Below are 19941 nucleotides of genomic sequence, written 5' to 3' on the forward strand. Positions count from 1 at the left end.
TCCCAGAAACTGGAATTACAGGTGGCATGAACCACCACGTGTGTGCTGGGAACTGAGCACAGGTCCTTTGCAGTAGTCATTCTTACTTAACCTTGAGCCAGCTCTCCAGCCCTGTCTGGTTCTTATTTTCTTAGTAGGTGTGTGTGTGTGTGTGTGTGTGTGTGTGTGTGTGTGTGTGTGTGTGTGTGTGTGTTTGAACAAAACACACCTAATGTTTTATTTCTATTTGTAGGGCAAACTTAGTAATTCAGTGTGAAAACTGGTGGAACCTAGCGAAGCAGTTTGCAAGCCGAAGCCCACCTCTTAATTTCTTGTCAAGCCCAGTACAGAGGACACTGATGAAGGCTCTGGTCTTGGGAGGTTTTGCAAATATGGACACAGAAACAAAGCAGCAGTATTGGACAGAGGTAAAAAAAAAAAAATCTCTTCACTTTTGATTCTTTTGTCACCCTGCAGATGTTAGAAAATAGTCTGGAGCCATAAACACCTCTCAATAACTTACCTTGTGTTCTTCCTCCTCATCAACTGTTTGAAGCTTATTACTTGATAACTACTGTCTCAGGGCTTACCCAGCCATGCTTGTTTGACACATTGAGTATTACTGATGTTTTCTATACCTCAGGTACATTTTCCCCAACCCAGATGAGAGCGTGAATTGGTGTATCTTTATCAGAATGTGAAAAGCATGGTGGGTATCTCAGATATAGAGCACTAGCTTTAGCATGCCAAGGCCTTAGGTTAGTCAGCCTCTCCCCAAAAACTGAAAGAAAGAAGCTGACATGAAGAACCACAAGGCATTCTTCGCCTTGAAAAGGAGATGCAAATTGCAATGTATTTGTTTTCTGACACTTCTCTTACCACAGTGACCTAAGCAACAGATTCTGTCTTGCATTTATTAGGAGTCTGCCTAAGTGTCTAAGGAAGGTGTGCATTGTTTCTAAGGTCTGCACGAATGTGGCTTCTGGTAGTTAGTGACAACCTTTACAGTCCTTTTGTCGCAAGGTCTCTGTACTCTGCATTCCAGTTTTCTCAGTCCGTAAGATACCATTTTGGAGTAGGGGCTCACTTTCCAGTATGACTGAATCCTAATTTATTGCATCTCAATTTGTCCAATTGAGGTCACTTTCTGAGGTTTATTCAACCCATAGCGTGGGCACTTTCTGTGATAATTTATAACTTGAATCAAGTGTATATATAAAGGTCTGGTTTCTGATCCTTTTCTACAGTGTTCTCACCCTCACCCCCCTCTTCTAAAGTATTCTCATTCATTCTCTCTCTCTCTCTCTCTCTCTCTCTCTCTCTCTCTCTCTCTCTCTCTCTCTGTTTTTCAAGACAGATTTGTGTGTGTGTGTGTGTGTGTGTGTGTGTGTGTGTGTGTGTGTGTGTGTGTAGCCTTGTCTCCTGGAACTTCCTCTGTAGTTTGAGGCTGTGGCCTCAAACTCACAAATCTGCCTCTGCCTCCCAAGTGCTGGGATTACAAGTGTGTGCCACTATGCCCAGCCTAGCTGTTCTTAATATCTGTGAAGGTAAGGTGTCTATGACTTCATGGCTAAGGTAAAACAGGCTGAGTTTTTTATTTTTCATCCCTGGGTCCGTAGAAATGTTTTGGTAGTTAAGAACACGTACTACTTCCTAAGGACACAAGTATGGCTCCCAGCATCCACTTTGGGCGGCTTACAGCTTCCTATAACTCCAGGTCTAGGAGATCTAATGCCTCTGGTTCTGTGAGCACTTGCATGGATGTGTACATGTCTACCACATAGAAGTGTACACATGTAGCCGGAGCTTGACCGCAGTCATCTTTCTCAGTTGCTCTATATGTTTGAGGTAGGTCTCTCACTGTGTCTGAAACTGTTTTCAGCTAGACTATCTGGCCAGCAAACCCTGGGCATCTTGTCTCTGTCTCCCTGGCACTGGGATTATAGGTATTTTATACATGAGTACTAGGGTTTGAACTCAGGTCCTTGTACTTTATGTGGTGACTTGGTTACTTTTCTGTTCTTTTGTTGTGAAAACAGACCATGACCAAGGCAATTTATAAAAGAAAGCATTTAATTGGGTACACAGTTTCAGAGGGTGAGTCCATGACCATCATGGTGGGGAGCATGGCATTGGAGCAATAGTTTACATGTTGAGACAGAGAAAGACAGACTAGGAATAATGTAGGATGGCACACATCCTCCAGCAAGGTTACAACTTCTAATCCTTACCAAATAGTTCCACCAACTAGGAATCAAGCATTTAAATATATGAGTGTATGGGGATCATTCCCACTCAAACCACCATATTTGGCTAAGCCATTTCTTCAGCCCTAAAAACACTAAGAGCAGGACTGATTATCTGAAGTTATGTTTTATACCAAGAATTGTAAGGAAAGGGAAGTAGAAGGGAAAAAAACGGACAGTCCAGGGCCTTTTAACTATATTACATTAGAAACTGGCAAATTGACTCACAGAACAAACATGGCTGCTGGTCTGTAGGTGAACCGCCACTGAGTTGGTGCTCAGACTTAATATGAGTCCACTGAAGTGCAGAGTGTGCAGTATGTGCTTTCTGGCCTTTGGAGAAAAGTTTGTTGATTCCCTACTATGGAGTTCTGAGGGTTTTTTTTTTATTCCCATCTTTATAATTCTTTGGCAAGTCACCTGGAAAAATGTGGAGAGAAGTGGCAGAATTTAAAGAATGAACTGGTGTGGTACATATGCACATGTGTGCACATGCACACTCACACACACACACACACACACACATATCTATAATCTTATTTCTTCTGAAGCAGAGGTAAGAGGATTGACACCAGTTTGAGGCCAACCAGGGACACACAGTGGCACTATCAGAAAACAAAACAAATAGGGCCTGGTAAAATGATTAAGTGGAAAAAGCATTGTCCCCAGACATGAGGACCAGAGCTCAGAAGGCCAGCACTACATTAAAGGCTGGCTGTACTTCGAATCCCAGCACATGTAAGAGAGTATCCCTGGGACAAACTAGATACCTAGATTGGCAAGTTAATGAGCGCCGGATTCCTCTAGATACCTTGCCTCAGTAGAGTGGATACCAGATGTTAACACATATGTGCAGTAAAAACTAGAAAGAAATTATGAAAGAATAAAAATTTTTCAAATAACTCTATTCTGTGACTTTGGTGTCATGTTTGTGTGTGTGTGTGTGTGTGTGTGTGTGTGTGTGTGTGTATGGCACAAGGTATGAAGATTCTCAAAATGTACGATGTACCTCAAACCTGTAATCGCAGCACCTAGGAGTCAGGCAGGAACACTGAGAAACTGAGACCAGCCTGGGCTATCTAGCAAGATTGTTTCAAAGACTTATGGGGTAGGGAAATTAGTGGTTCAAATAGTTCTTGTTTTGTGTGCTTATCCTGTTCCAATAAAGAATATTTTGGGAATCAGGTGTGGTGGTTCATGCCTTTCGTCCCAGCGCTCAAGAGGTAGAGGCAGGTAGATCTCTGTGAGTTCAAGGCCAGTCTGGTCTACAGAGTAAGTTCCAGGACAGCCAGAGCTACACAAAGAAGCCCTGTCTCGGGGGGGAAAAAAAAAAAGAAAGAAAACGAGAACAGTTTTGGGAAACATGTTTATCCAAGTTGCAGGACTCAGTCTGCATGTTCGGAAGGTCATGCTGTGATGTGCTTCCACAGGTTCTTCAGCCTCTGCAGCAGCGATTCCTGAGAGTGATCAACCAAGAGAACTTCCAGCAGATGTGTCAGCAGGAGGAAGTCAAGCAGGAGATCACTGCCACTCTGGAAGCCCTGTGTGGCATTGCTGAGGCCACCCAGATCGACAATGTAGCCATTCTTTTTAATTTTTTAATGGACTTCCTTAACAATTGCATTGGGTTAATGGAAGTTTACAAAAATACTCCAGAAACTGTCAATCTCATTATAGAAGTTTTTGTTGAAGTTGCACATAAACAGATATGCTATCTTGGAGAGGTAAGCTCTTTTAGTTTTTTTCCTTCAGGATTACAAGTCTCTGAAGCAATGATGCTCCATTTTTTGCTTCACCTTTAATGTATATTTGTATTCTCCAAAATAGAAAGTTGAGTGGGGTGAATATAAGTTCTTATTCCAAATTTTGTTAGAGAGGTACTGATATATTAAATATTGCTGTACTCTTACTATAATTATCCTTTTATTATTAGCCTTTGGTGGGTTTGTTGTTGTTTTGTGGGTTGTTGTTTGTTTTGCTTTTGAGATAGTGTCTCTCTACTTAGTCAAGGCTGGCCTCAAACTCACAGAGTTTCATCCTCCTCTGCCTCCCAAGTGCTCATATTAAAGCTCTTTTTATCATTGTTAATACTGTTGTATGTCTGTCTGTCTGTCTGTCTGTCTCAGAGGTCAGTGGTGGGTATCTTCCTTTATTTCTCTCCACCTTACTTTCTGATGAGATAAGGACTCACTGACCCTATAGCTCACCAAGCCAAGCACATCCAGCAAGGCCCTCTTGTCTCCTCCCCCTGGTACTAGGATCCCCAGCATACACCACAGGGCATGGTGCTACACTCAGGTGGTCATGTTTGGCAAGTACTTCTCCAACTCTCAACCCTTCGTTATTGTTAATATAGAGCTACTATTGCAGTTTAGAGTACATGTAAACTTGGACTTATCTGCTAGATCCCACCAGGTAATACCACTCCTCATTTTCTTGCAGTCCAAAGCTATGCATTTATATGAAGCCTGCCTTACGTTGTTGCAAGTATATTCTAAGAACAATCTAGGGCGGCAAAGGATAGATGTTACAGCAGAAGAAGAGCAGTACCAGGACCTGCTTCTCATTATGGAGCTTCTCACTAACCTTCTCTCCAAGGAGTTCATAGATTTCAGTGACACAGGTAAAGTCTCTTGAAGTGGTTGTTGTTGCTGTCTTTGTTAAAACTACAGGTTATTTTCTTGAAGTAAAACCCCTTGAGGAAGTTGAGCTTAGAGAATGAATGGAAGTAAATCCCTTTGGTTGAAATGAAGGGGTAACTGAAGACCTTTCTCGTGTCTACTTAAATATGAATGTAAACTTTTATTTATCCACTTCTTTTTTCTTCTTTATAAAAATAAGTTTATTCTATAGCTACCACACACACTTTTTATCTAAAAGAGAAATGGCTTCTGCCTCTTTTTCTCCCAGTTATGCAGTTCTTAATAAATGCCAGCTGCTGCTTTTTTCATAATGCCATGCAGAAGGTACCATTGCTGTTCCCACTTTACTGCTGAAGTAACAGCATACATGCATGTAGCTAATAAGTCTGAACTCACATTCAAATCCTTGTTGTGTCTATGGACCCTATTCTCTAGAGCAGTGGTTATCAACCTATGGGTTGTTGTGGGAGTTCCCTCTGTATGCTGTGATTACCATTAATGAGTAAAAAACTGCTTTGAGCCTATTGCAGAGCAGGTTGGGCTAGAGCAGAGCTAGGCAGGGAGGACTGGACTGAATGCTGGGAGAAAGAAGGGCGGAGGCAGAGAAGCTACCTAGCCCCACAGGAGATAGATGCCGGAACTTTTCCTGGTAAGCCACAGCCTCGTGGCGACACACAGATTAATAAAAATAGGTAAATTAAGATGTAAGAATTAGCCAATAAGAAGCTAGAGCTGCTTTTCGTCAAGATGGCGCCGAAAGCAAAGAAGGAAGCTCCTGCCCCTCCCAAAGCGGAAGCTAAAGCGAAGGCCTTGAAAGCCAAGAAGTCTGTGCTGAAAGGCGTCCACAGCCACAAAAAGAAGAAGATTCGCACATCGCCCACCTTTCGGCGGCCCAAGACCCTGCGGCTACGAAGGCAGCCTAAATACCCCCGGAAGAGCGCGCCCAGGAGGAACAAGCTTGACCACTATGCCATCATCAAATTCCCCCTGACCACCGAGTCAGCCATGAAGAAGATAGAAGACAACAACACACCTGTGTTCATTGTGGACATCAAGGCCAACAAGCACCAGATCAAACAGGCTGTGAAGAAACTCTACGACATCGATGTGGCCAAAGTCAACACCCTCATAAGGCCCGACGGAGAGAAGAAGGCATATGTCCGGTTGGCTCCTGATTATGATGCTCTGGATGTTGCCAACAAAATTGGAATCATCTAAACTGAGTCCTGCCGGCTAATTCTAAATATACACTTTTTCAACATTAAAAAAAAAAAGAAGCTAGAGCTAATGGGTCCAGCAGTGATTTAATTAATAGTTTCTGTGTGATTGTTTTGGGGCTAGGCAGCCGGGAACCAACAAGCAGCCTCCCCCAAAAGTGGGTCATGCCCCCGCAGTAGATACCCTGCATATCAGGTAGTTGTAGTAGTGACAGAATTGCAGTTATGAAGTAACAATGAGATAATTTTATGTTTGGGAGTCAGCACAACATGAGGAACTGTATTAAAGGGTTGCAGCATTAGGAAGGTTGAGAACCACTGCTTTAGAGTGATACTTCATTGGCTCTTTCATGCCCTTTGATACAACATGTGAAATCCCACTGGGGTGAGAAGTACTGGATTCCAGACGTGATAGGCTACCTAGCATAGTTCTCCAGTATCATAATACGGGGATAGAACGCTAATCTCCACCTTTCTGCTGTCAGTGGGTATGATAATAAAGACCTTTTAGAACATTTGTGTCTTGCTAGCACTATGCTTGGCAATCAGTAGACAAGTTAAGCTCTTGTTCTTACAGACAAGAGCTTGGTCAGTCAGTAAAGCTCAGACATTCGTGCAGTTTGCCTCTACTTCCTTCACAAGCCATTGCTAGGTTTGTTCTCAGAGAAACAGGCAGGAAGAAATGCGGCTGCTTCAGAAACAAGAGGGTGAGGGGCTGTTTATGCCCAATGCCTTTAATTGCTTACTCTTGCCTTTATATCTTTTAAATGTCTCTCCCCTCACTAGTTAGCTTTACCTCCCTAACTTTGCCTTCAAACCTGAAATAAGAGAGTTGCTTTATAAGAGAAAGTATCATATATAGCCTTGCCTCAGGTCATGTAGGCTTCATAGTCAGAGATATCTTTTGATTTTTTGAAGGTTCTCCAAGCTGTTACTGTAGCAGCCCCCAATAGTCACTGTGTCCAGTCTTTGAGATTGTTCTTGTTCTGTTGACTTTTGTTGGTTTGTTTTTCTTGTTTACTGTCTGCCCTGTTAGTTTCACAGTTCATTAGCTAGAGGTGCTGGAGTAAAATACCAAAGCATTAAATGTGTTAACTTTGATTGCTAGAATGTCTGTTGCCCTTACTTATCCACTATTATTGTATCTGGTACTCAGATTCTCCAACAAATAATACAAAAGGATGGCATGGCCTGGGCTTATCAGATTTCTCTGTTACCCATTAATGGATTTCTTGGGTCTTTGAGCTTGACTATATTGTGTTTTTATAAAGGAATATGAGCTTTGGAGATTTAAGTTACGACTGTACAGTGTGCTTTTTGTTTTGATAGATGAAGTATTTAGAGGACACGAGCCAGGACAAGCAGCAGGCAGATCTGTATCAGCAGCTGATGTTGTTTTATATGGAGTGAACCTAATTCTGCCCTTAATGTCACAAGATCTTTTGAAGGTAATTAAAATAATATGAAGACAAAGAGTGTTAACAGCTTTGTATTTCTACGGTAGTTTATTGTGCTTCTCTCTCAGTGCACATGCCCCAGTCCTCTGTGTCATCAGGAAAGCAGTTCTGCTAGCAGCTTTAATTTTTTTAGAATTTGTCGTTTTGTTCTTAACCTTCATTGTCAGCCAAAGGAGCCAGCTGTGGTGGGTATTTTCCAAGCCCTTCCATGTAGAATTGGGATGGTAGAAACCAAGATTAATTTTTAAATTTTTTGCACATTATGACTGTATTGTGCCTTGGTTCTACCAGTTGGTATTAAAGGTGGGTGACCACTGAGGTTGCCCTTTCCTCTTCCCAGAAGTACTGTAGGAGAGAAGTCTTTTGTTTTCAGTTCTCACAGAAGGCTAAGGTCAAGAATAAGGATCCACTGGGAAAGGAAGAAAAGGGTGTGTGTCTATGAATGTATCACATGCACAGGTGTGTACACACCTGTGTATGTGATAAAGGGTGGCAAAGAGATAGTGTGGCGGGGAGCAGAAGCAAGTATCTGAGTGGTGAGGATCAGAAGTGTTAATTAGGGGTGCCTCCTTAGACTTTGTTTGCTCCCCGAGGAATGTCTGTTGGGCAGTTCCTATCAACCCATGAACCTTGGGTTTTTGTGACGACTCTTAGAGTTTATTCAGCTTTGTCCACTGGTTTGCTTTTAGTGTTTGTCCGTTCCATTGAGTCAGTCATCGTAAACATTTGATGGACATTTTCTTTGTGGTTAAACTAGACTGCCTACTTTCCCCTCAGCTCTTCAGAGCTGTCCAAGTAGAAAGATGAAAAGGACTGACCACTCTAATTATGTACAACTTTTAACAGTTTAATATGTTTTCTAACATACTTATGGGGAAATTAACACGTTAACAAAGGATCATTTATTTTTTTGACTGCCTTGTTTATTTGTTCAGGATCAATATAGAATATCAGGACTTGTCTATATTTCCTATTAGCCTTCCAGAAGATAATTCTTTCTACTATGTATTTTTTTTGGTAACAGCTACTGAAAAGTTTCCTTCATGTAACTTATTTACATTTCTTTAGGGCTTAGTGTTTTTATGTTATATACATACTAGAGAAATCATTGTACTACTTAAAAGTTTGTTAGTTGTTTTATTTTATTAAATATCAAAATATTTAATATTTCTTTTTCAGTTTCCAACTCTTTGTAATCAATACTACAAATTGATCACATTTATTTGTGAGATTTTTCCTGAAAAAATACCCCAGCTTCCTGAAGATCTGTTTAAGAGTCTGATGTATTCTCTAGAACTAGGAATGACCTCGTATCCTTTACATAAACTTTGTTATTCAAGGAGGGGGCTTCTTATTTAAAGTTTTTTAAATGATTAAATGATTGATTTTCTTTTTTTTTTTGGTTTTTCGAGACAGAGTTTCTCTGTGGCTTTGGAGCCTGTCCTGGAACTAGCTCTTGTAGACCAGGCTGGTCTCGAACTCACAGAGATCCGCCTGCCTCTGCCTCCCGAGTGCTGGGATTAAAGGCGTGCGCCACCACCGCCCGGCCATTGATTTTCTTTTATAGTTGTTTTATTTCTTCAAAAACATGTCCCCTCTATAGCTGTTTTAACTTTCTTTCTCTCTTTCTTTCTCTTTCTTTTTCCTCTGAGACAGGGTTTCAGACCTGGCTGTCCTGGAAATCACTCTATAGACCAGGCTGACCCCAAGCTCAAAGATTTGCCCACCTCTGCCTCCTGAGTGCTGGGTTCAAAGGTTTGCACACTATGGCCAGCTCTGATTCTGTTTCTCTTGTGGATTTACATGATCTTCCCTTTCATGTATGTAGCACCTGGCCCTGGCCATCCCTCACTCTTTCATTAGGTCGTGGTTCTCTGGTCTCAGCTGCTGACATTATCATGTCGTCTTCTGCAGGGTCATCTGCAGGAACAAGCTAGGTGCCACTGGACTTAGACTCGAGAGGCTAGCTTTTTGAGTCTTTCCTAACTCAGTTAAGACTTTGCATCGGGTCTACCCCCACTGTCTGTATTCATTTCTACAGTAGTCATGTACATAACGTAGTTGTCATTTGGTTTTGATCTTTTATAAGTCGGGTATGTCTTCTAGTTTTGTTCTTTGACCATTGTGTTCAGCATGAGTTCAGAAGTATGCCAGCTCTGCCTTGAGGCCTTAACACCGTTAGCCGAACAATGTGCTAAAGCACAGGAGACTGACTCACCACTTTTTCTAGCAACTCGGCACTTCCTGAAGGTAAGATGTTTGGTGAGCAGGCTGGTGAACTATCTTCTTAACCAAGCTAAGTGGTACTTGCCTGCCATGCCAACTACTGGGGGTAATAAAGGAGTGTTGCCTCAGTTACAGAGTGAGTTCAAAGCCAACATGAGCATGTTAGCAAGATCTCATCTCAAAGTAAAAAGAGGGGAGCTTTTTAAGTGTGTGTGTGTGTGTGTGTGTGTGTGTGTGTGTGTGTTTGATGTGTATGAGTGACCTGTCTTCATGCACACCAGAAGAGGGCACCAAATCCCATTAAAGATGGTTGTGAGCTATCATGTGATTGCTGGGAATTGAACTCCGAACCTCTGGAAGAGCAGCCAGTGCACTTAACCACTGAGCCATTCTCCAGACTCATAAAATTCTTGATTCATGTGTGTAGGTTTGGTTTGGTTTGGTTTGGTTTGGTTTGGTTTGGTTTGGTTTGGTTTTGGCTTTGGCTTTGACAGGGTTTCTCTGTGTAGACCAGGCTGACCTCAAACGCATAGATCCTTCTGCCCCTGCCTCCCTCCCGAGTGCCGGGTCAAAGGTGCGCACCACAGCTTTGTTCACTGGTTTTCCGTGGAGACCAGTTCTTTAGGAGCATGTTCTCTTCTACTTCTATTTTGTGTTCTTAACGATGTTGTAAATATAGATTCCACAGGATTTTTTTTTAGGTTAAAAAGTGATTTACTAATTAATTGGTTAATGTAATAAATTGACTATAACTGCTATTCCTTTTTCAGGCAGGGAGGGACTAGAGTTTTAAATAGTTATCCTGTATTTTATAGCGATGTCGTATTGTGTAATTTCAGCTGGTTTTTGATATGCTGGTATTGCAGAAGCACAACACAGAGATGACGACTGCAGCAGGAGAGGCGCTCTACACATTGGTGTGTTTGCACCAGGTACTGACACCCTCTCTCGTGGACGACGATGGTCTTCATCCACCAGTTCTTTGTGATTCCAGGACTGGGACTCAGAGACCCAGTTCCATGTCCCCGGTTCAGTGTTTTCTGCTCTTTCATGAGCTCTAGAGTTTTGTATTTATCTGACAATCTGTGTCAGATCAAAAGAATTTATTTTTCCTTCTCTGTTATGAGCCATTCTTTGTCGCAGTTCCCACCCAAAAGCTTGGCTTTAATTTACCTGTGCTAGGAGCCAGGTGCATGTACACAGTGAGTGACTCCTGTCTTTGAGGAATTCCAGTTTTATAAAAATGGAGAGGTGTATCAGATTGGGAGCCGGAGTTTGCCTTCAGAGAGTATTAAAGAATGGAGTATTACTTTGTTTAATGTTTTGAAAACAATGAATTACTAATTTTGTTGAACCTTTAAGATCTAAAACCATTATTCTTGTGGGAACACTGTAACAGAGGCTCCCTGCCTCCTAATTCCGATAAAATGCCTATCTAATATATAAAGTACATAAAGGAACAAGTTGGGGAAGGGTGATGCCTATTACACCTTTTTGTGTGGCCAAGTGATTGGTTAGAGAAGCTTGGCCTTCCTGAAAGCAGTAGGGTTTTCAGACCCGTGCATATAAACCCCTCTTCTTCTAGACGTTGTGTGCCATGTGTAGTGCAGGCTGTGAGAGACACTGGGCCTTCAGAGAAAGCTCGTGCTGTGTGTGCTCCTGTGGCAGCTTCCCCTAGTATTTCCTTTCCTGCCTCGCTATGTTCTTCCCTTCCCCTTTTCTCCCTTTTCTGTTTCCCTCCCTCCCTCCCTCCCTCCCTCCCTCCCTCCCTCCCTCCCTCCCTCCCTCCCTCTCTCCCTATCTCTCCTTTCTTTCTTCCTCTTCCCTTCCATAACCCGCTAAATAAATATCCAACCTCAAAAAAAAAAAAAAAAAGGTATTTCCTTTCAGGTGTGTGCTCCCTTCCATCATGTTGCTTACTAAGGCAATGGGCTTCTTTCCCATGTGTACAAGCAGTGCATTCTGATTACCTTGTCTGATGGCTTTTAGACTATGTACATTTTAGAGACACCCAAGGGGGCTCAGGAGGATGGCTCAGAGGGCACTTTAGGTACTTGCCACCAAGCCTGATAACCTGAGTTCAATCCTTGAGTCCTATATATGTGGTGGACGGAGAGAACTAACTCTGCAAGTTGTTTACACACACACAAATAAATAAGCGTAAGAACATTTGTAAGAAATAAGACAAGCATGGTGAAAGGAGAGGACCAACTCCTGCAAGTTGTTCTCTGACAACACATACATATAAATGAGTGTAAAAAATGTTTTTTGTCCCCTGGAAAGACAGAAAGCAGAGTGGGCACTTTGGAACAGCTAGTATGATTCTTGCTGCCTGACCCCAGAAGCACTACCGTTTCTTGGCAATAGGGCAATGATTTAAAGTTATACTGGCTTCCTCCTGTCCTCTGGAAAGGGCAGCTAAGGTAGCCCTGGCTCAGTGCTGTAGACAATGAAGGTGGGAATTTGGGAAGCTATACCCTACTTCTCTTTTGCTCTACATGATGTCTAATTTCATCATTTTATTGTTGTGATATCCCAAGAAGCTCATGAAAAGTAATGGCAGACCAGCTTTCTCCACAGCACTTCTGGTCTAGGTGACTTTCCCTCCAGCCTCTGCCCACTTACCTGTTTATTAATGTTATGAGAGAGAATACCAAAAATAAAAAATACCACCACTACATTATCCCTGCCCTTTATCCAAAGCCACTGGCTACAGTGCTGGCTTGGGACTTTCAAAGTGTTCTGCCTCCACCTTGCGAGAGCTCTCAAACCTCCACACTTGTGCTGCTGTGCCTCTGCTGTCCTCGGAGCTGGGTGGACAGGGTGTCTGCACGAGCCACTAGAGAACTGTTCACCATCACAATACAGACATAGGGCTTTTGTACAGAATGCAGACTAGATAGAAAAGGCAGTACCACAAAGCTGGGAGCATGTGGAGCCAGATTGCCTGTACTGTTGCTTTATACGTGTAAGTTTGAATGTGTAACTTCATCTGGCAGAACATTCATCTGTAAAATGTGAACATTGGTAGTGTCAATCTCATAGCAGCCTACATATTAAATGAATTAACCTATAAATAAAGTGAGAAGAGAACCGTAATCACTGATGTTGGAAAGAGTGGTCTGCCCTGCCTTAGAACCAACCCCATAGTCCCTCCTAGGATCCCCGGAAAGCATTCTTATGACTATCTTGTTTCTTTTGCAGGCTGAGTATTCCGAACTAGTTGAGACATTACTGTCAAGTCAGCAAGACCCAATCATTTACCAGAGATTAGCAGATGCCTTCAACAAGCTCACTGCAAGCAGCACTCCTCCTACCCTGGACCGGAAGCAGAAGATGGCCTTCCTAAAGAGTTTAGAAGAATTTATGGCAAATGTTGGTGGTCTCCTTTGTGTGAAATAAACCGCAGAGCTATATTCTTAACTTAGATCCTTTCTGCAAAGTGCACTGAATTGCTGAAAGTTGACTTGAGTCTTGGCCTATTCCTCAGTTCATTTGACCATTTGGATTTTGGAGAGCCTGAGACTTCAATGTGGAATTTGGTGAAACAGGAGAGGTCAACTTAAAATCAGCTTCTGTTATTAGGTGTTAGCCATGATCTGCCATATACTTGTCTTCTAGATTCTGAATGGTGATTTAAAATTTCAAAATGCAATTCCATATATGTGCAAACAGATATGGGCACCATGAAATTCCTATTCAGTGCCTTTTGCCCTTTTATCAAAGCATAGGTGACTAGCCAAAGGTGGTATGTTTTCAGAATTATTTTTCAAAATGCCCATAGATTCCCCTCATCTCTTGGGGAACTGGTTGTAGGGGTGGATTCTTGGGCCCTACTGTGCATCTTCAGAATACCTGGTTGTTAGCTCTGAGGTCTCCATTTTAATAAGTTCTTCCCCTTTGTTATCCCAAACATTTTGAATCAGTGCAAGAGATGGTGAAAACTCGTGAGAGATTTTGTGCTTTCTTACTTTTCCTCCCTTAAGTGATTATAATTATGCAGGAAGAAAAATCATCAGCGAGTGTTTGTGAGTTTCATTGTTCATCTTCTCCCCTTTCCTCACCTTCCTTCCCTTTCGTCCTCAGCGTTGCAGGTCTCGTGTAATTATTGCAGGTTTCTAACCAGACTGTGATGCCTGAACTCGAGGGAAATGCGTGTATATTTCTGTTTCCTAAAGTTAACTTTAGGAACTGTAGCCATTTCATTGCCTTAATTTTAAGAGGAAAAGACAAACCAGATTTGTTTTAGAGAGAAATCAGTCTTGACAGGTAAGAGTTGGCTTAGGGTATTAGCTGCTATGACCCTCCTGCCCTTTATGTGTTTATGTGTGTTTCCATGAAACGAAACAGAAACCCCGTGTGGTCACCTCTGTGTCTCTGTCCAACCACACAGCCCGTATCCACTTTGGATGGCTTGCTTAAGCAATAACTTTTTAATGGATGTGAATTACCACTTCACACAGACTCTTGCACATTGGGGCATTAGGGGCAATAGTTATGCTAAAGTGGGTGTTATTCTCAAGTCACGGGAGCCACGCTAGTTCAGTTTCAGAGACTAAAAATTTATCTTTAGCCAGGCATAGTCATGAATGCCAGGCGAGTCTGGGTTACAAAGTATGATCTGTCCTTTTTTTAAAAAAAAAAAAAAGAGAGAGAGAGAAAAAAAAAAGAAAAATTCACTTCAGATCCTCTGGCTTTTCTAATCAGGATTTTTATACTGCTACCGGGCTCCACTTAATTTTGTGTGCCAGTTTTAATTATGAAAATAAAAGCTCATTTATAAACAGCAGCCCTTGGAAACTGCAGGGCCAGTCACAGAGAACAGTGGCGACAAGATGCTTCTGCCCAGGTGCACCTGAGACTGCCGTGGAGGGGCAGGCTCCTCTGCGGTCTTGACATCTCTCTGCTAAACCTGAACCGCACGCACAGCATCTGACGCTCTGGAAACGTTGTATGGCTCTCTGTAAACAGAGCATCCCATTCCTGTGATGGTGGGTGTGAGCGGACGCAGAGCTGAGGGCCATTTAGTAACAGTAAGTATGGAGGAGGAAAAAATCTCTAAATACTACAAAGAAGGAAAACAGTATCATTCTCTACATGCTCTGTATTTTAAGTTCTTGGAAAGGAGTGCTTTTAGATTCTTTTTCTCTTAACTTGAAGTGCTCTACATCAGTAATCGCTTTGTTTTGTGTTGTTCTTGCTGTCTGTGTTTCCTCAGCGGGTGTGGTTTGTGTGTGCCGTGCGAGTTATAACTATGGGCCTAAGTTCACGTGGAGATGGGTAGGGAAGGATGCAGTAAGAAGGCATCTGAGTATAGCTTCTATACAGACAGAACTTTATTTATGAAATTGTACGGATACTAGTATGATACTCCAGTTCTGTTACACCACTTTTAATTGAAGGAAGATTTATTTTAGATTGGACCAAATAATGCTTAAATGATCACCAGAACATTGATTAATGGCCAAGTGACAGTGAATGACACAACCATATTTCAGATAATGGGAATGCCACTTGTACCAACTAGATTTTTCAGGGTGTGTGTTTGCATTTGTTTGCTTTATTGAATATTTGTTTAGTTTGGTCTTTTCCCTTGCCCGGCTTTGTTGTTTAGAAGTGCTTTATGAACCTCTGGGTTTTGTTGCTGTTCCACTTCCTGATGCTCTTCACCCAGTGGGTATTGAGGCCATGGATTTCATGGTCACGAACTAGTTTTCCAATTTAAACTGACTGTTAAATCATTTGTGCACTTTTTAAAATACATGTTAAGAGGACGCTCACTGTCGAATATTTGACTTTCCTCTTTTGTGTTAAATTTCATTTGTTCATAGCATGTCCTCTAACCTGTAATTCCCCATACTATTGTTCGCCTTGGCTCATCTTATGCTTCTTGACCATTTCTTTCCCAGGGTGCAATCACTAAGTCATCAGTTGCCAGGCAGGGAGGTTGTATGCTAACAGTGGTGCTGATATGACCCCCTCGGCTGTGCTCGTGTGGCCTCTGCAGAGGGTAGTTTGACTGATGTCTTTGTGCTGGGCTGTTGTATTTGACAGTGTCCTTTCTAACATAGTAGTTGAATATTATTCTGGGGGAAGACTGTGTTATGTCAATGTGACTGTATTGTTTTTGTCTGATACAAATGACATTTTGTGTACACTCTGTCAAGCCTTTCCCCAAACTTAAAAACTTCAAATTGATTGTATAGAAAAATATCAAATGATAATCATATACTCTGTCCCAGTTTTCACTTCAAAACCAAACAGGTGTATAATCTTCCCCATCAGCATCACTCGGCGCTCTCCTGCGGTCAAGGCTGCGTCGCCACCTGTCTCCCTCCGTCAGTGCTTGTATGAACCCTCAAGTACTGACGGGACGCTAGCTGTCAGTTTGAAGTGTTTCAGGTCAGGTAGTGTTGATTGTACCCTGAAAATATTTTTCTTTGTTATGTATTTACATATATTTTGTTTGCTGTCTCTGTTAGTAGAGGTGATTGTCATGGGCCCTGTCTTGCGAGTGATCACTATTGGGGTCTCAGTAACACACTCAGCATTTGAGTCTGAAGGAACTGCTGCAGTGTTGTGCAGAGGTGTCTCTTGTTTTTTTTCTAAGAATAAGGAACTCATTTGGATATGAGGTTTTTAACATTATAAATTTTCTATAAAATTTCCCACAGAGTAACATAATTTGAGGCTGTAATATTATTTTTAAGTTACTTGAAAATATAAGTGGGTTTTTTCTGGAAACATTGCATTTCTTTAAAATTTAACTTTCTAGAATTAGAAAAATGTCCAAATTAGACCGCTTGTTAAAGTCAAGTTGATTTAAAGGGCCATGGCTCAAGTTTACCTTCACTTTTCCTAAAGCTTAGGAATTGTGAAGTGTCCCCGGTTGGTTACAGGGAACCGTGATTTTTATATAGCCAAAGAGTACATTTGGTTCAGGTCCAAGTAGAAGATTGATAATGGACTTTGATTTGCTAGTTTTGAAGGTGGATGGAGAAGTGTTTGTGCTCTGTAGATGTGTGGTGGTCTCTGTGAAGACTCCTGCTGACGCCGCCTGGCCAGCGGGAGACGTGTGACTGGAGCAGGCAGCTCTCTGCACCCCTGTGGCCTGCTCTTCACCGTGGGAAGGTTTGGCTTTCTTGTTGTGTCTGCATTTTTAGGCCTCTTAGCTATTAGGAGCCGTCAGGTATGTTCTGGTGGCTAATTTCCCCAGCCTGAGGTTATTTACCATGTCTGCACTATGTACCTACTGGGGGTGGGGGTGGGGAATCTGACCTCAAGTGTGCTCTAAGCCCAGGTTTCCTGGTGTGGTGTTTACCACGAAATCATGACAAATGGCAAACCCTGGTATTGTGATCTTATTCTCTGTACAAAAAGAGGCTCTATGCAGTGAGCTGTGGTTTAGTGACTACAGAATGTCAGCACTGCTATCATTCAGCACGTGTAACATTTTTAAATTTATAAATATTAAAGTTTTAAACTTACACTAAGACTTTAGTTTATTTTTTTTAAGAAACCCAGGGATGAGTATACTGTCTACATATTTACCTCTATTAATATAACTAATGAAGGCATTTAATTTTTGAAAAGATACTGCAGTATGATTTTAGGAAATAAACCAAGGCTATGTGTTAAGCCAATTATAACCTGAATATCAAATTGATAAAACTTGATTTGTATTTTTTAAATCCTTTAATGGGCTTTAAAATATGTGTTTTCACTAAATATTTTTATTATATTTTGGTTTGACCACGTGTGATTTGTTCATGGGTGTTGTATTAGTGTTCTGTTGCTTTGAAGAGATACTATGACTACAGTCTTTCTTACAAAAGATATCATTTAATTGGGGGTTTGCTTACAGTTTCAGAGGGTTAGTTCATTATTATGATATGAAGCATGGCAGCACACAGACAGACATGGTGCTGGAGAAATAACTGAAACCCGGATCCACGGGCAGCAGGAAGAAAATACCACTGGCCTGGCTTGGACTTTTGAAACCTCAAAGCCCAATCTTCCCACCCCCAAGACCCTTCTTTCAACAAAGCACACCTCCTAATCCTTTAAAATAGCACTGCTTCCCATTGGCTCTTAATCTAACCACCACATTGTACTTCCGGCCCCTAGAGGCTTGTAGCAATATCATACAGGGAAAATGCAGTCAAATCAGAAGTTCCTATAGTCTATAACAATCCCAGCAGTGTTTAAAAGTCTGAAGACTCCTGGAGCTCTCCTAACCATGATATCCTGTAAAAATCAAAAGCAGATCACATACTTTACAAAATCCAATGGGACAGGACATACACTACCCTTCTGAAAGGGAGGGAAGGGAGCACAGTGAGCAAACGCTGGACCAAAACAAGACAGAAAGCTAGTAGAGCAACTTCCAGATTCTGCATCTCCATGTCTGACCTCCAGCTCCTTCCAGCTTTGTTAACTGCAGCACACCTCTCTCTCTCGGTTGCTTCTCTCCCCTATTAGCAGCTTTCCTTGGCAGGTCTTCCACAGCTCTGTCGGTCACCTTCACAGCCTCACACAGTGGTCTCGGGCCTCCAATCAGGGATAGCCCTGACATATTCGTGGCCTCAGCAGCTTTCCTTAGCCATGAAGGGAGATTACAAAATCCCTTTCTGGTGTTTTGACCCTAAAGGTAGAACCATAAGTATTGTGCCAAGTATTGTTCCTGCTCTGCTGGGGCAGGAACTTGGCCCCCCTTTTTTGCACCAGCTCTCCATTGATGATTTCCTTCACCTTTTAAGCTTTTCTTTAATTCCTTCCACGAGTTGAAAGCTTAGTTGGGTAGGATCAAGTCACCACTCCCTTTACTCCAGTTATCATCAGGCTTTTCTTTTTAATCTTCTTGAGCACTGGACTTAGCTCCATACATTTCCTGGTGCTCCTTTTCTCCTAATACTGCATTTTTCCTCGCTCAGCTTGCTCCTTTGCATTATAGATCTGTGTAGGAGTGACCAATGATAGCCTCACAACAGAGTCCATATGAGGCTGTCTTGGAATGTCCTCTGCCATAGCCAATAATTCAGAACTTCAATTTAGCCTCAGGCAGATTTTTTTTTTTGGCGAGGAGAGAAAGCAGCCACATTCTTCACAAAAATATCAGAAGAATAATCTTTGGGCCACTTACTGGTGTTCTTGAAACCTTGAACAAGACCATCATAATCTACATTGCTGTCTTCACCCCTTTCTTCCATGCTTCAGCGTCCGCCCATTAAGGCCCACTGAAGGTGTTCCACTGCTTTCCTAATCCAAAGTCCACATTTTACCCACAAACCTGTCATCGCAGCACCCCACTTCTGGTAAGGACTTCTGTCTTAGTGTTCTTTTGCTGGAAGAGACACCATGACTACAGCCTTTCTATTAAAAGAAAGCATTTAATTGGGGCTGGTTTACAGTTTCGGAGGTTTACTCCAGTTTAGTCCATCGGTATATTGGCAGCACACATGCAGACATGGTGCTGGAGAAGTAGCTAAGGATTCTACATCCAGATCCACAGGCAGCGGGAAGAGAGACTGGGCCTGACTTGACCGTTTGAAACCTCAAAGCCCACCACAGTAGCATAATTCAACAAAGCTGCACGTCCTAATCCTTCCAAATAACTCCCCCCCCCAGTGGCCAAGCATTCAAATCTATGAGCCTATATGGTTCATTCTTAAATGTTAAACCACCACAGGTGCTATAACTGAAATATGCTTGTTAGTTGGCTGTGAGACAATAGGTAGACACTATTGTATTATACATTGTTAAAATAATTTATTTTTAGTGAGTGGGTCTGTGTATGAAGAGTTTGTATGGATAAGTAACAGGTGCCGTCAACAACAGAGGAGGAAATCCCCTAGAGTTCAGGTTACAGGTGACTGGGCTGATGATGTGGGAGCCATGTGTGTTCTTAACCTCTGTGCCATCCTGCCCCAGCTTCACCTCAGGTAATTTCACAAGGAAACAAATCCACACAACCAGAAGCAAGATAGCATCACCACATGGGACTATCCAGATCCTCAGGATATCCAGTATTCTCATAAGCTCATGGCTTGAGAAATAATTTTAGGGTGATTGATTAAGTCATTAAATAGAGACAAAATTATAGTAAAGAATTCGGGAGTTGAACTCTCTGGCTTTTCAAGGGTGTGGTGAACTACTAGTTTTTTTTTTTTTCTTG

General features: G+C 42.0%; 2 protein-coding genes across 3 annotated transcripts in view; both read left to right on the forward strand.

The window, feature by feature from the left end:
• Xpo4 (exportin 4) overlaps positions 1-17508 on the forward strand; it is an 88577-nt gene extending 71069 nt beyond the window's left edge. For both annotated transcript variants that reach the window (XM_038310139.1, XM_038310140.1), the window contains exons 16-23: positions 233-407; positions 3656-3949; positions 4668-4848; positions 7414-7532; positions 8721-8851; positions 9674-9791; positions 10607-10699; positions 12972-17508. In XM_038310139.1, coding sequence (XP_038166067.1) covers positions 233-407; positions 3656-3949; positions 4668-4848; positions 7414-7532; positions 8721-8851; positions 9674-9791; positions 10607-10699; positions 12972-13169 — 1309 coding nt within the window. In that variant the 3' untranslated portion in view covers positions 13170-17508. The remainder of the gene's footprint in view (positions 1-232; positions 408-3655; positions 3950-4667; positions 4849-7413; positions 7533-8720; positions 8852-9673; positions 9792-10606; positions 10700-12971) is intronic.
• LOC119800092 (60S ribosomal protein L23a-like) lies at positions 5589-6085 on the forward strand. The gene has a single exon (XM_038310141.1). It carries the CDS (start codon positions 5615-5617, stop codon positions 6083-6085), a length of 471 nt encoding a protein of 156 aa, XP_038166069.1. The 5' UTR covers positions 5589-5614.
• Positions 17509-19941: the final 2433 nt, after the last annotated feature.

Source organism: Arvicola amphibius, chromosome 13 (assembly GCF_903992535.2).
Source record: "Arvicola amphibius chromosome 13, mArvAmp1.2, whole genome shotgun sequence".
In the NCBI taxonomy this organism is placed as follows: Eukaryota; Metazoa; Chordata; class Mammalia; order Rodentia; family Cricetidae; genus Arvicola; species Arvicola amphibius.